This window comes from Peromyscus eremicus, chromosome 19 (genome assembly GCF_949786415.1).
Source record: "Peromyscus eremicus chromosome 19, PerEre_H2_v1, whole genome shotgun sequence".
Taxonomy (NCBI): Eukaryota; Metazoa; Chordata; class Mammalia; order Rodentia; family Cricetidae; genus Peromyscus; species Peromyscus eremicus.
The window spans coordinates 35,319,836-35,333,643 of NC_081435.1; the positions used below are offsets into that span (position 1 = coordinate 35,319,836).

The window sequence follows — 13,808 nt, forward strand, 5'->3', positions numbered from 1 at the left end:
GAGTAAAAATGTCGATTAATGAAACTTGTGAACTGTTAGTGCCGCTTACCCGTGCACTGGTGGGCTGAGCGTTTCTCTGCCCTGAAGTTGTGTTGAGTTTTATACCTGTGCCAGTGTGGCTCCTGAAGTGTTGCCATTGTTCCTTTAACTGATGTCACCACCGACTACTTTGAGCCTTAGCATCTTTGTATTTGTTTATGGACCATCATATTTCCTTTCTTGTGAGGTTTCTGTTCATAATTTTGCTCACATTTTTAATTACTTGGGAAGCTAGTTCTTTTTTACTGGGATAGGAATTGCTTGGTTGAGTTTAGAAAATATCTACTGAACCAATTCTTGGTTTGGGGTCTTGTTTACATAAAGATGAATAAGATGGACTCATTAACCTCAATTTGTATTCTATCAAGGTTCATTTTATCTGTAAACCAAGCTTCTCTATTGTCCCTGCACTCAAATATACTTAACTTTGGCTCCATGAGTTAATCTAATGTTACTTCCCGGCTTAGTTTAGCCATTTGTAAAGCATCGGTCACCGGCACTAGCCTATGTCTGCTTTCCTCTCTCACCGGTGTGTCTGAGTGTTCTGGTTCTCATTTGTTTATGATGGTAGAAATAAGTTAGTTAGTTTGCCCTTCCTTCCTTCCTTCCTTCCTTCCTTCCTTCCTTCCTTCCTTCCTTCCTTCCTTTCTAAGATTTTTCTTATTTAATATGTACATAGTGTTCTGCCTGCGTGTATCCCTGCAGGCTAGAAGAGGGCACCAGATCCCATTACAGATGTTTGGGAGCCTCCATGTGGTTGCTGGGAATTGAATTCAGGACCTCTGGAAGAGTAGCTAGCCCAAAATAAGTTACTTTCACTGTAGTGGTAAACTATAATGGATTTTCCTTTTTCATCAAACTATGTTGGGTTTTGCTTCTGTAATCTGTATCTGATTTCCAAGGACCCTTCCCTTTTTTTCCAGATTAAAATTACTATCTTTTATTTTCAAAATGTCTTAAAATGCTGTTACACCTGTAAACTTGATCCTAATGCATATGAATTATCCTTTCTCAGAGTGAAGATACGCAACAGCAAATCATCAGGGAGACTTTCCATTTGGTGTCTAAGCGAGATGAGAATGTTTGTAATTTCCTAGAAGGAGGATTGTAAGTAAAGCATTTCATGGGTATTTCTAATTTCCAGTGTGTGATGAAAGTATATACTACTAACCAGTTTATGATGAAAATTCCTCATAATTAATTAAATTAGATAAATTAATTGCTATCACTGTTAGGCATAACTCTGATCTATACACTTTTTAACATATTTAGTCTTTCTAAAAATTTCCCTCTCCCAGCCTTAATGTTTTTCCCCAGTTTCTTGTGTATCCTTCCAGAAAGTGTATTTTATATTTACTGATATATAAAAATATAGCCTTAAAATATTTTACTTAGGAGATCACAGTGTTCATTTGCATGTTGCTTTTTTTACTTAGTATTTTGAAAAATTTTGCCTATAAATGTCTGGAGAAATGGAATTTATCTAGGAAAGGTGCTAGCTGCCAACCCTGATGACCTGAATCTGATCCCTAGGACCCACGCAGTAGAAGGAGAGAACGTACTCCAACAAGTTGTCATTTGACATATGTACACCCACACCCACATCCACATCCACAAATAAATAAATGTAATAGATGTTTAAAACGTCTGAAACATCATTCTTTCCAATGGGTATAGGATTCCTAGGGTGAATGCCCATAAAAATTCAGATCATATCCTTTGTTTCATTATAAACAAAGTCCAAGTCTGTTTTTCAATCTATCTATGTACCTAATATAACCCTAGTATAGATTCAGCTAGTAGATGTTTCTATTTTTAAAATGAAAAAAATTAGCTTGCAAACTAAACAAATACTGTAAATATTTCTTTTTCATTGTTTGCAGCATTGGGAGTTAAACCCAAGGCTTTGTGCATGCTAGGCAAGTGTTTTCCTATTGGGAGTTAAACCCAAGGCTTTGTGCATGCTAGGCAAGTGTTTTCCTACTGACGTGCGCCCCAAACTCTAAAGAAATACTTTAAATGAATGAATTCTATTGAAAGCAGTTTACCTTCACATATTTCCATAAATACTTTCTCCCCAGTTATATGATTAATACACTTAATATTTTCTCATTGGGAATTAAACTAAGTATCAGAAAAGCCTCATGAATTACCATATTGTTATTATATGTCAGGGCAACAGAACCCGTTTTTGTCTGACCATACGCTTTTTTTTTAATCATGTGGGAAGTTTAAGTGCATATCAGCAGCTAACTCGTCTTTAGTTGCATTTTAAAATGTTACATCATGCTGTACTTCAACATGTAAAGCATATGTATGATTTGTAGGTTTTGGTGTTAACCCCCTCCAGACTCTAACTTAATGACCGAGACAGCCACTGTTCTGCTTCTGTTAAACCTCTGTAGGAATCTAGTCGTCTTTGCTGTAGCTATTGCTTCTCTTAATCTTTTACCTTATTTCATAGACTCCCCCTCACGTAGTGCATTGCACAGGTAGAGTGGTGAGAACCAGAGATAGAAAGGGCCCTGTTTGGATAGGAAGGAATTATGCTTTGGAATTGAGATTCTTTTCTAACCATATACAAATGGGAAGTGGTTACTGTGCCAGAGATGAGGCTGCTCATCTGCCCTTGTTCTGGTTTTGAACCTGGCTAGTCAGTTCTCTGGGTCAGATTGTTCAAATTCTTGGAACTTCATTTTCTCCTCTAAAATGAAATATTAGGTCTATGAAGATATCAAAAATTAGGAATTTCTGTTTATAAAATTTTACATACTGTATCTCACCTCTGTACTGTCTAGTTTTTTGTCAGTTTGACACAAACTAGAGTCATCAGAGAGGAGGAGCTTCAATTGAGAAAATGCCTCCATAAGGTCCAGCTGTAAGTTAATTTCTTCATTAGTGATCAGTGTGGGAGGCCCAGCCCACTGTGGGTGGTGCCATCCCTGGGCTGGTGGTTCTGGGCTCTATAAGAAAGCAGGCTGAGCAAGCCATTTGGAGCAAGTCAGTAAGCAGCACTTCTCCATGGCCCCTGCATCAGCTCCTGCCTCCAGGATCCTGCCCTGTCTGAGTTCCTGTCCTGCTTCCTTCAGTGATGGACTTCTATGTGAAAAGGGAAGCCAAGTTAACCCTTTCCTCCCCTGCTTGTTTTTTGGTCATGGTGTTTCATCATAGCAATGGAAACCCTAACTAAGACTTCATACAAGAGTTTGTATCAGTATTAGACTTGTTTAAAGTGAAGTTGTATTTTCAAAGCCAACTATGGACTTGCTTTGCAGAGGTCCTTAGTTTCTCTGAGCATTAATCTACTTTATAACACATTTTTCAGAAGCATGGTCTTTAAAACAAAACAAAAGACAAGCTATAGTGAAATTGCTGAGGTGCTTATTTCACCCCTTCAGGGAACAATTGTGACTGTTGTCATAACCAATTTCAGAATGTTTGAAGTGTGCATACAGACTTTGAAATTAAATCCTCTCTAGACAAGTAACAGCATAGTAAGAATCCTTCATCCCGCCCTCCCCTCCACAAGATTATTTATTGTTGCTCTTAGGACAAGGAAGTAGTATGTTCTTAGAGAAGTGGTTTCTATAGAGCTTGTAAGTTTAGTGTTATATTTATGGAATAAGAAAAATGCCACACCCTATATTGTTGTGAATGCTCTCTTAGTTCTGATTGTATGTAGCCTAGTTTTAAATTATGTTAATGTTGAAGTGGTCTTGAGAAGGTAAATTTGGTATTGTAAACTCGACTATTATACAGTTATAGTGTATTTGGAATTATATAAGATGCCTCAGATGATTCCTAAATTATTCTTTTAAAACTACTGAATTCTAATCAGTATGAATAAAAGTATTTGATGAAAGACTTGAGTATTCATTAGCCCAGCATTCTTACATTTAGATTTGAGAACAATATTTTTAGAGAGCATCTGTCTAAAACTTAAGAAATAATCTTTGTTTTTTTCTAGCTGATAATCAGTCTTAAGCTGTGTATTTTACTGTGACCTGTGAAGTTATATCTTGTAAGCACTTGCACACACTCTGTGATCTGGCTTTTGCCTGTTCCTTCAGCCCCATTGTTTATTAATCTATTCTTGTCTACTGGCCTCCTGTCTCCTTGAAAGTGCATATTGTCTTGATGAAAGACTCTTTTCAGCCATTGCTAGCTTACTCCAAGGTGCTCCTCTCTTCATTTTTCCGTGGCCCACCCCTAATGATTAAATGTCAGTCTAAATATTACTTTCTTTCTCAGTGTCCATTCTGAAGGGATATGTCAGGACCTGCCTTGGTTCTCTGTGTGACACCTCCCCTTACCTATTAACTTTCTTGTCTCTTTTCTGCTATCAGTGCCTGACACACCGTGCTTACCCAGTGAATACTTTAATGAATAACTAACTAAAATTAAGTACTGGCTTCTTTTACTTGACGTTTCTGAAGACTACAAATTGCTGTCTTAATTTACTTAACTTCTGAAGTTTACTTGAATGCTATGCCATTGTTGCATTTTGTTTTCTAAAAGGTTTTAACAAATGCAAATTTTGCTTGAGCTAATGAAATGTTCTGTATTTTGTTCCCTACTCCATTTTAATTATTTTGTTTTGTCATTTAGATTAATTGGAGGATCTGACAACAAACTGATTTATAGACATTATGCAACACTATATTTTGTCTTCTGTGTGGATTCCTCAGAAAGTGAGCTTGGCATTTTAGATCTAATTCAAGTAAGTTAATAATTGCATCTTAACTACCTTTAATTAGTTTTTTTTTATTATATTTTTATAAAATTAAGATTAAAATTTGATGAAAATATTTTGTTTGATAAGAAGTGTTCCATAGTTGATTTTAGATGGTTATGCTGTGGCATATTGCCTGACATAAATCATGTTAGAGGAAAGATTTATTTTGCTTCATAGTTCTGGAAGTTTCAGTCTGCCAGCTGGTCCCATTGCATCTAAGTCCATGGCAAAGCAGTAGCATAATGGACGAGCATGGCAGAGGAATGCTGTTGTCCTCATGGCAGCTGGGAAGCAAAAGGGCCAGGGACAAGATAAACATTTCAAAGACACCTCCAGTGGCCCCCTTTCTCCAGCTAGGTTCCACTTCCTGATAGACTGTTCAGCTATGAACTTTTAAGTAGATTAATTCACCTAGAAAGACAGTGCCCTCATGATCCAGTTCAAACCATATCAAGGGATATAGAAACTAATCTGATGAGGACTAATTACAACTAATTTCATCATGCCTTTTCTGTTCTGTGAGTCACTGCAAGGAGCCCAAGATTATGAGTGTTTCTGCGTATGTCCAAATCTGACCCTAAAGACTTCACTTTCCTAGTCTCCTGAAAAGCTTTTGAAATGTCCATAGAACTCAAGGTCAGTAGTAAGAATACTAATGGTTGAACCTCATCTGTTAATACTACTTCAATTCTTGAAGTTAAATCTTGCTTCTTCGTCATTGCCTTCAACCTTCACAAGTAACAGGTTGTGTGTGTGTGTGCTTGTGTGCATGCGTGTGTTTGCTTTTTCATATTGTTGAGCCTAGAGATGTTGTATTTGTTTCTTCCAGCATATTTTCTTTTAAAACGTCTCTAGATTTCATCTCCTGTTATCAGACTAGTCTTCCTCCTACACATTTAGTTGTATTTATCTCTTTGTACCTCCCATGCCTTGAGGATTTTGTCAACAACTGTCAAGTGTTGGAGATTTTCCTCCAGTTGCAAACTGATAAGTTACCTAGTTTAAAGGATGGTGACAGAAGAGGACATAGAGACTTCTAGAATTATTAACAGCAAAAGCATTATCCACAAAACACCCCAAACCATGCTAATATTTGCCTGTACTAGTTCTCAGTCTCAGAACTAGTGAGAGTCTCAGAACTGGCTGTGAAGAAGCTAGGTGATGCCTGCACCCCAGTAGCTCATCACAGAGGTGGGGAACTCCTGGCTTAGGGAGCTGAAATTCTTTATAATGGGTAAATCATATCTGCTCTGGGGAGGATGAGATTCTCTTTAAGGGAAAAGCTAAACTTGTCCTTTCCTCTGGAGGAAGACACTGTTTTTCCAAGGCTGTTTGTCAGTGTGATAGATTTGAAAAGATAGTCCAAGACTGCATGTGTGAAAGTTCTTGGGGACTTCGGTGCTCACATGTACAGCATTCAGTAGCCCTGTGTCTTCAAACCTGGAACTACACTCCTTCAGAGTTTGCCTTCTGCCCTAGCTTTCTGTTCATGTGTAGACCTCGTTTTTATACAAACTGCAAATCAGACTGTTATCTCAGTCTCAGTTTCTTCTCAGCTGCCTTCATATCTTTCCATGTTTCTGTTTCTCTTACTCTAGGTCCATCTGACATATTTTTTCATTCTTGCTGATCCTACCTGTGGTGGGGGAATGTCTTTCTGTACACTGTGAATATGTGTTGCTCTGATTGGTTGATAAATAAAGCTGTTTGGCCTATGGCAAGGCAGCTTAGAGACAGGCGGGAAATTCAAAGGGAGAGACAGGAAGAAGGCGGAGACACCAGCCAGCCGCCCAAGGAGCAACTTGTAATGGGATGCAAGTAACACCACGGAACATGTGGCGATATATAGATTAATAGTTATGGGCCAATTTAAGATATAAAAGCTAGACCGCAGCAACAGCGGCAGCAACAGCGGCAGTGGCAGCGGCAGCGGTGGCGGCGGCGGCGGCGGCAGCGGCAGCGGCGGCGGCGGCAGCGACGGCGGCGGCGGCGGCGGCAGCGGTAGCGACAGGGGCGGCGGCGGCGGCGGCAGCGGTAGCGACAGGGGCGGCGGCGGCGGCGGCGGCGGTAGCGACAGGGGCGGCGGCGGCGGCGGCAGCGGTAGCGACAGGGGCGGCGGCGGCGGCAGCGGCAGCGGTAGCGCCAGGGGCGGCGGCGGCGGCGGCAGCGGTAGCGCCAGGGGCGGCGGCGGCGGCGGCGGCGGTAGCGACAGGGGCGGCGGCGGCGGCGGCGGCAGCGACAGGGGCGGCGGCGGCGGCGGCGGCAGCGGCAACGCAGCAGCAGCAGCGGCAGCGGCAGTGGTAGCAGCAGCAGTCTGCGTCGCTATCGCTTTCTCCTTCGCAGCGCGCCCATCAGCCACCGTGCGTCACCATGCCCAACATCGTGCTCTTCAGCGGCAGCTCTCACCAGGACCTGTCGCAGCGCGTGGCCGATCGCCTGGGCCTGGAGCTGGGCAAGGTGGTCACCAAGAAGTTCAGCAACCAGGAGACCAGCGTTGAGATTGGTGAAAGTGTGAGAGGGGAAGATGTCTATATCATCCAGAGTGGCTGTGGGGAAATTAATGACAACTTGATGGAGCTACTCATCATGATCAACGCGTGCAAGATTGCATCCTCATCTAGGGTAACTGCTGTGATACCCTGCTTCCCGTATGCCCGGCAAGATAAAAAGGACAAGAGTCGTGCTCCAATTTCTGCTAAACTTGTGGCCAACATGCTGTCAGTTGCTGGGGCCGATCACATCATCACCATGGACCTGCATGCCTCTCAGATCCAGGGATTCTTTGATATTCCTGTGGATAATTTGTATGCAGAGCCTGCAGTTCTTCAGTGGATTCGGGAAAACATCACTGAATGGAAAAACTGTATCATCGTTTCCCCAGATGCTGGAGGAGCCAAAAGGGTTACATCGATTGCAGACAGGCTGAATGTGGAATTTGCCTTGATTCACAAAGAGAGAAAGAAAGCAAATGAAGTGGACCGGATGGTTCTGGTGGGCGATGTGAAGGACCGTGTGGCCATCCTGGTGGATGACATGGCTGACACATGTGGTACCATCTGCCATGCTGCAGATAAGTTGCTCTCAGCTGGTGCCACCAAAGTTTATGCTATCCTTACCCATGGAATCTTCTCTGGGCCAGCTATTTCCAGAATAAATAATGCTGCCTTTGAAGCTGTTGTTGTCACCAACACAATTCCACAAGAGGACAAAATGAAACATTGCTCCAAGATTCAGGTGATTGACATTTCAATGATCCTGGCTGAAGCCATTCGAAGAACCCACAATGGGGAATCGGTGTCCTACTTGTTCAGCCACGTCCCACTGTAGTCCAGATTGGAATACTGAAGGTGGAGCAAGCCTCCTCCAACTTCCTACTGTCTTTGTCTGCCTGCTGTTTTAGTGTTAGGACTCAGCAATTCTAGGATGGTCACTGGCAAAAGCATCCGATCTATGTACACTCTGAGATTCCTTGTCTCCCCTTCTGAAGTTCATGACTACTTCTTCTCAGTTTTGTGGGGGCAGGGGAAGGTGGTGGTTACTTGGTCTTTAAGTGAACTGTGGTCAATGAGAACTAGTATTCTCCCTCATTCATTTTAGTACTTTGAGGCAGCAACTTTTAAGCCTAAAATCCCATTGTGGAAATTTGTCATATATATATATTGAGGTTGCGAAAGGTGACTTCAAATGAAAGCCTTCTGTGTAAATATATAATGATAATGCCTGTGGACATTTGGGTAAAATCCTAAATAGCCTTTACTTCAGAGTGAACCTCAAAAAATTTATGCTATCATGCATTTTGAATTTTTGTTTCTTGTTTTTTAGGGAAAAAATGATAACTGAGTTTATTTTATTATTGCCCTTAATTGGGACTGAATTTTATTGAGCCTAAGATGGTCACTGATATATTGACTTTTCATAGTAAACATTAGACATATTGAAGACAACATAAGGCTATCACTTTTAATTTCCACTTTGAGGATATGGCATAACTGTTAACTTACCTGAAACTCCCAAATGATGATCAGTGATCACTGTGATTTGGATACCACTTGAGGATGTAGTCAGTGAGTTCATGGTCACATTGATGTGCATCTTTGTTTATCCCAGAGGAATTATTATTATTTAGGATGCACCTCATCTCCTATCATCTTATTCCCAGACTTTTAGCACTAGCTTTTACTTTTCATTTTTTCCAATAATTTCTTGGTGTAGATATCCACCAAAAGAAAAACTCCTTGAAATCCCCTCACATTTTTTAGACTGTTTATTTTTTTTTGTTTTTCACATAAATAAAATGGGGAAGTTTTAAGAGTACCACCAAATGTGTTTATTCAACCACTGTTTAATGAGCTTGGATTAAATGTTCTTGGCCCTTTGTAAGCAGAAGTACTGAATCTCTAATGGCTATTATCATCTCTAAAGTTGTTAAAATGTAGAGATAGAAGAGGCCTGCAAATCAACAGATGCAAAAGTAAATAGGAGCCTCTTGAAAAAATGGTTCCAAAAGCATCGTGAAGAAGAATTTCACTGAGGGTGGTATTCTTGATAAAATTGTCTTTTAGCAAGGTTTAGAGGTTCATGCCTGTAATCCCAGCACTCAGAAAACTGAAGCAGGAAGATTACCACAAGTTTGAGGCCAGCCTAGGCTATATAGTGAGTTCAAACTCAACCTGAGCCCATGTGTCATGAAACAAAAACAAACAAAAGGCAGTCTTTAAAAAAGGCATCATTTAAAGTGGCAAAGGTCACCCATTCACTGACTGATTATATGCATGTTGGTGGACAACCTATCAAATTTGCCTGACCCTAAAGAAAAGGATTTGCCTGTGTAACTAAAGATTTGGAATGCTAAACAATCTCTCTCCCTTGCTGAATCTTAAAAGTGGTAGATAAATTCCTAGCCCTAATTTTTTTGGCTAGAAAAATCTGATCCATCTGAGCAACATACTTGACCAGCACTCTAGAATATCAAACTTCAGGGCAGCAGAAGTCAAATCAATGTTAGAAAGTATCAGTTATATTATTATGGAAACTAGCATTTTGACGATACTTTATTTGTAACTGTTCTAAAGAAAGTGGTCCAATCACCTGGGATGCTCGTATCTATGGTACAAACTGTAAAGTCTTGACTAGACATGTGTAAAAACCCTATTTGACACTATGCAACTGTTATTTTTGATAAATGTGTGACATATGTATTTCTTGGGGTTCATGTCTGTGCTGAATGAAGATATCCCTGTGCACATCCACATGGAGACAGCTTGATATGTGTGTGCACATGTCTCAAAGCATTGGCATGATAAAAGGCAGTTGGTAATCATTTTATCTAAGGTATTTAAAGCTTAGGAGTGTGTACAGTGGATCTTACAATAATGATCTTCAGATTTAATCCCCTATATAAAAGTCTGCCTGGCTGTCCTCTGAATTGAGAACTGATGGTTTCTGGCTTTTCTTGGCCTGAGGAGGTGTTTTAAAGGACCTCTGAATACACTAATGAACTGATTAGACTGAATTGAGCCTTATACAATGGAAATACAGATTTTAAATTTGTGATTGTTCCAGTTTGGCCAAAATGATGAAAGCTGACTCATGAGCAGTCTAGACCCAGGACTTCCCTTTTCCTTGCTGCTTGCAGAAAGGAAACGAAGGGGAAATCACCAACAGATCAGCTCTGTCCAGCTCTACGACAGGAGGGCTAGAAAGGGGAGTCAGGGAAACAGGAATATACCAAAGTTGTTTAGCCTCCAGCTAAAATTTTCTTAGTCAACTGGTAGATGTTAATATGCTGACTTTCCTTTGTTAGAGACAATGTCAACTAACTTCAGGAGTCTGTTCTTTGCAGTGCTTGCCCTGGTTTTAGAGACTAGAGAATTTTGAGATCCTGTGACATTTACTAAGGCATTTCAATAAAATCATGCTAACTAAAAAAAAAAAAAAAAAAAAAGATATAAAAGCTAGCTAGCAAAAGGCTTGAGCCATGGCCATGCAGTTATAATTAATATATGCCTCTGTGTGTTTACTTGGGGGATGTGAGTGGGAAAGATTTGTCCAGACTGCCAGCAGGCCAGGACACAGAAAAGCTCTGACTACATACCTGGGTCTCTCTTGTCATTATTCAGTTTAGATTCCATGGGTAGTCACAGTGTGCATAGCCTTCTATGCACTTAATTCCTGGCCTGTGCTCACATGTTTGAAAGTATGTAGAGGAAAGGCACAATCACATTTACTGCTCATTTTAGATCACTGATCTCAGGAAGTCCTTAGTGCTGTCCACTGATCATAGTTCATCTCTGTGGTCCATTTTTTTTTCACCCTAAAACATCACTTCCTCAAAACTAGCTAGACCTCACTTCCTAGAGCACTAACAAAATAGAAGCAGTCAGAAGAGAATGTTGGCAAGCTCTTGCTATCTACCTACCTGTCTATGTGTGTTCTATAAGGGCTGCACTCACTGTGCTCCTTTTAGAGTTTTCACTTCCTCTTGCTCCAGCACCCCCTCCCTCCTCGTATCATTTTATCCTCTCTTCTAAATTGTTCCCTCAGCCAACACTGTGCTCTCTCACCTTTACTCCCCTTCTGTCACTGATTTAATTTTTTTTCTCTCCTTTGACAGCAAAATGTTTTGTTAAAAAAAGTAGATCTGAAACCCCTTTGCTTTCCTGCACTGTTGTTGCTGAATTGCGAAGGTCTTAGCAGTCTTGATTCAGATTCTTCACTCTTGATGAGTACTTTCTCTACTTGATTTTGAGGATAGTTTTCTTCACTGGTTTTTGTCCTACACCTTTAGTTACTTCATTGGGGCCTCTCCATCTCACCTACCTCTAGTTGTTAATAATGTCCAAGGGTTCTGTCTTGAGTATCTTCTTTTTGTTGCTTTATTCCTTTGCTAAGGTGATTTGATCCAAATACTATCTGTGTATTGATGGTACCAAATTTAATCTTTAGCCCAGATCTTTCCTTTGAATAACTGACTGTGAAGCCCAATTTTCTGCTGGACGTCTCCACTTGAGTATTATATGAAGATCTCAAGCTTCCTGTGTTCCAATCTGAGGTAGATCTGAAATCTGTATTTCCTGTAGTGTTTGTTTTATTGTTAGTAACAGCTTTACTCTTCCAGTGCAGTAGGCAGAACCTGAGTACTTTCTTGTCCTAAGGTCTCATTCTCTGTGCCCTGCCTCCATCTGAAGTCAATCTTTGCCTGACCACTTGCTACCTACCTTCTTCACTGTTACCACCTGTCCAAGCTACCACACTTACCTATATTGTGGCAGTTTCCTGGCTGGTCTCCCTGCTTCCACTGTTTTGGGTTTTTACTAAGTACATCAGCCAGAAGCCATTGCAGTATGCCGCATCTCACGCCTTTTATTCTAGACTTGGCATAACCTCCTCTTTACTAGAGTGAAAGCCACATTTGCACATTTGCTAGAGGCTACCCTGGAGCCTGTGTGTTCTAACACCCACCCTGCCCCCATTGCTTTTCTTCCCTCTGTCTCCTTCTCATGTGCTTAGCCTCTTGCTGATGTAACAGACATACTTCTATTTCACAGTTGGTTCTTGCTGACTTCTGTACCTGGAGTGTCCTTTCATTTGATACCCACTTGGCTGGCTCCATAGCATTCTTCCAGATTTTGACCTAGATACTACCTTTTCAATATGGAAATCTCCAGACATGCTTTTTAAAAATCCCCTCTACATTTCTAACATCCATCTGCTGTATCTTTTTTCTCATAGCACTTGTTACCATTTTATATGCCATATGGTTGACATACTTTATTATCATTTACTGCTAATAGAATAAAAGCTCTATGAGGGCCTAGAAATTATGTTTATTTATTGGCTTATCTACTAGAACTATATATTGCATTGCATTATTTTTGATTTATCTCATATAAGGAATAGCAGGTCTTCAAGCAATAATTGTTTGATGAGTGAATAAATGAATGAATTTAATGCCCTCATACAGTATATAGCATAACTATATGACAATAACTGACAATAAAGCCCAAAGGCTAATTAGAATAGTTATATAGAAAATAAAATATAACTATCACTATATGCTATTGACATTTTCTTATCTGAGTTCTGCTTGATGTGCTAATTTGTGAGAGTCATTAAGCCCTCTATACGTACGGAGGACTTTTATATTTTCAGTTTATATGCAATACCATCTCTAAAAGCTAAAGAAAGAAGAAGAAGAAGAAAAGCAGACTACCTTTAAAAAGGTAGTTGTGGGCCAGAGAGCAGGTAAAAGCACTTGGCGTACAAGCTTGCTGTACAGAACCCACAGTAGAAAGAACCACATCCGTGAAGTTGTCCTCTAACCCCATATACCCATGTGGGTGGGCTCCGGCGGGCGGGCGGACACACACTAGTAAATAATTCTTAAAAATGTAAATGTAATTGATACAAGTAATTGTATCGGATCAAGACTTATCAAGAGGAAATACACAGAATTTTTTGTTTGATTTCTATCTGAATAGTACACAGAGATGTAGCATCAGTAAGTTGTAAGCTGGGAAAAGCTGCATGTAAAAAGATTTCTTTTTCAGTTGAGTTACGGCTTTTAAATCTGTGGGAAGGAAGCATCCCTAGATTTTAAATGAGAAATTACTGAATGACCAATCTTAGAAATATAAGTGGCAAGACTAAAGCTTTTGGTATTATAACTGTTAATAAGTAAAAACAATAAATGATAGTGGAGCTATTAGTATATCACTTTATTCTTAAACCTGTAATTCTGGGTTTTTGTTTGTTTGTTTGTTTAAGACAGGTTCTCATTATGTAGTCTTGGCTGGCCTCATTAGGTAGGTCAGGCTGGCCTCGAACTCACAGAGATCTGCCTCATGGGTGCTGGGATTAAAGGTATGCACTACCATACTTGACAAGTCTGTAATTCTTTTTTGTTTGTTTTAAGATGTATTTTATTTTTATGTATTTGTCTGTGCATCTGCATATGAGTACCCAAGGAAGTCAAAAGAGTGTTGGAACATCTGGAACTGGAGTCACAGGCACTTGTGAGCTGCCCAATGTGGAT

At 40.3% G+C, this 13,808-nt stretch overlaps 2 protein-coding genes across 6 annotated transcripts in view; both read left to right on the forward strand.

The window, feature by feature from the left end:
- The window catches only part of Ap3s1 (adaptor related protein complex 3 subunit sigma 1), a 48,358-nt gene that overhangs the window by 10,526 nt on the left and 24,024 nt on the right, over window positions 1-13,808 (forward strand). For all 5 annotated transcript variants that reach the window (XM_059246828.1, XM_059246827.1, XM_059246826.1 and 2 more), the window contains exons 2-3: window positions 1,055-1,146; window positions 4,648-4,759. In XM_059246828.1, the coding sequence (XP_059102811.1) occupies window positions 1,055-1,146; window positions 4,648-4,759 (204 nt within the window). The remainder of the gene's footprint in view (window positions 1-1,054; window positions 1,147-4,647; window positions 4,760-13,808) is intronic.
- On the forward strand, window positions 7,116-10,660 carry LOC131896208 (ribose-phosphate pyrophosphokinase 2). Its single transcript, XM_059246823.1, has one exon. It carries the CDS (start codon window positions 7,145-7,147, stop codon window positions 8,099-8,101), a length of 957 nt encoding a protein of 318 aa, XP_059102806.1. The 5' UTR covers window positions 7,116-7,144; the 3' UTR covers window positions 8,102-10,660.

Bases quoted from the DNA above. Each gene is read 5' to 3' on its own strand.
- LOC131896208 (XM_059246823.1), top strand. From the start codon at position 7,145: ATGCCCAACATCGTGCTCTTCAGCGGCAGCTCTCACCAGGACCTGTCG.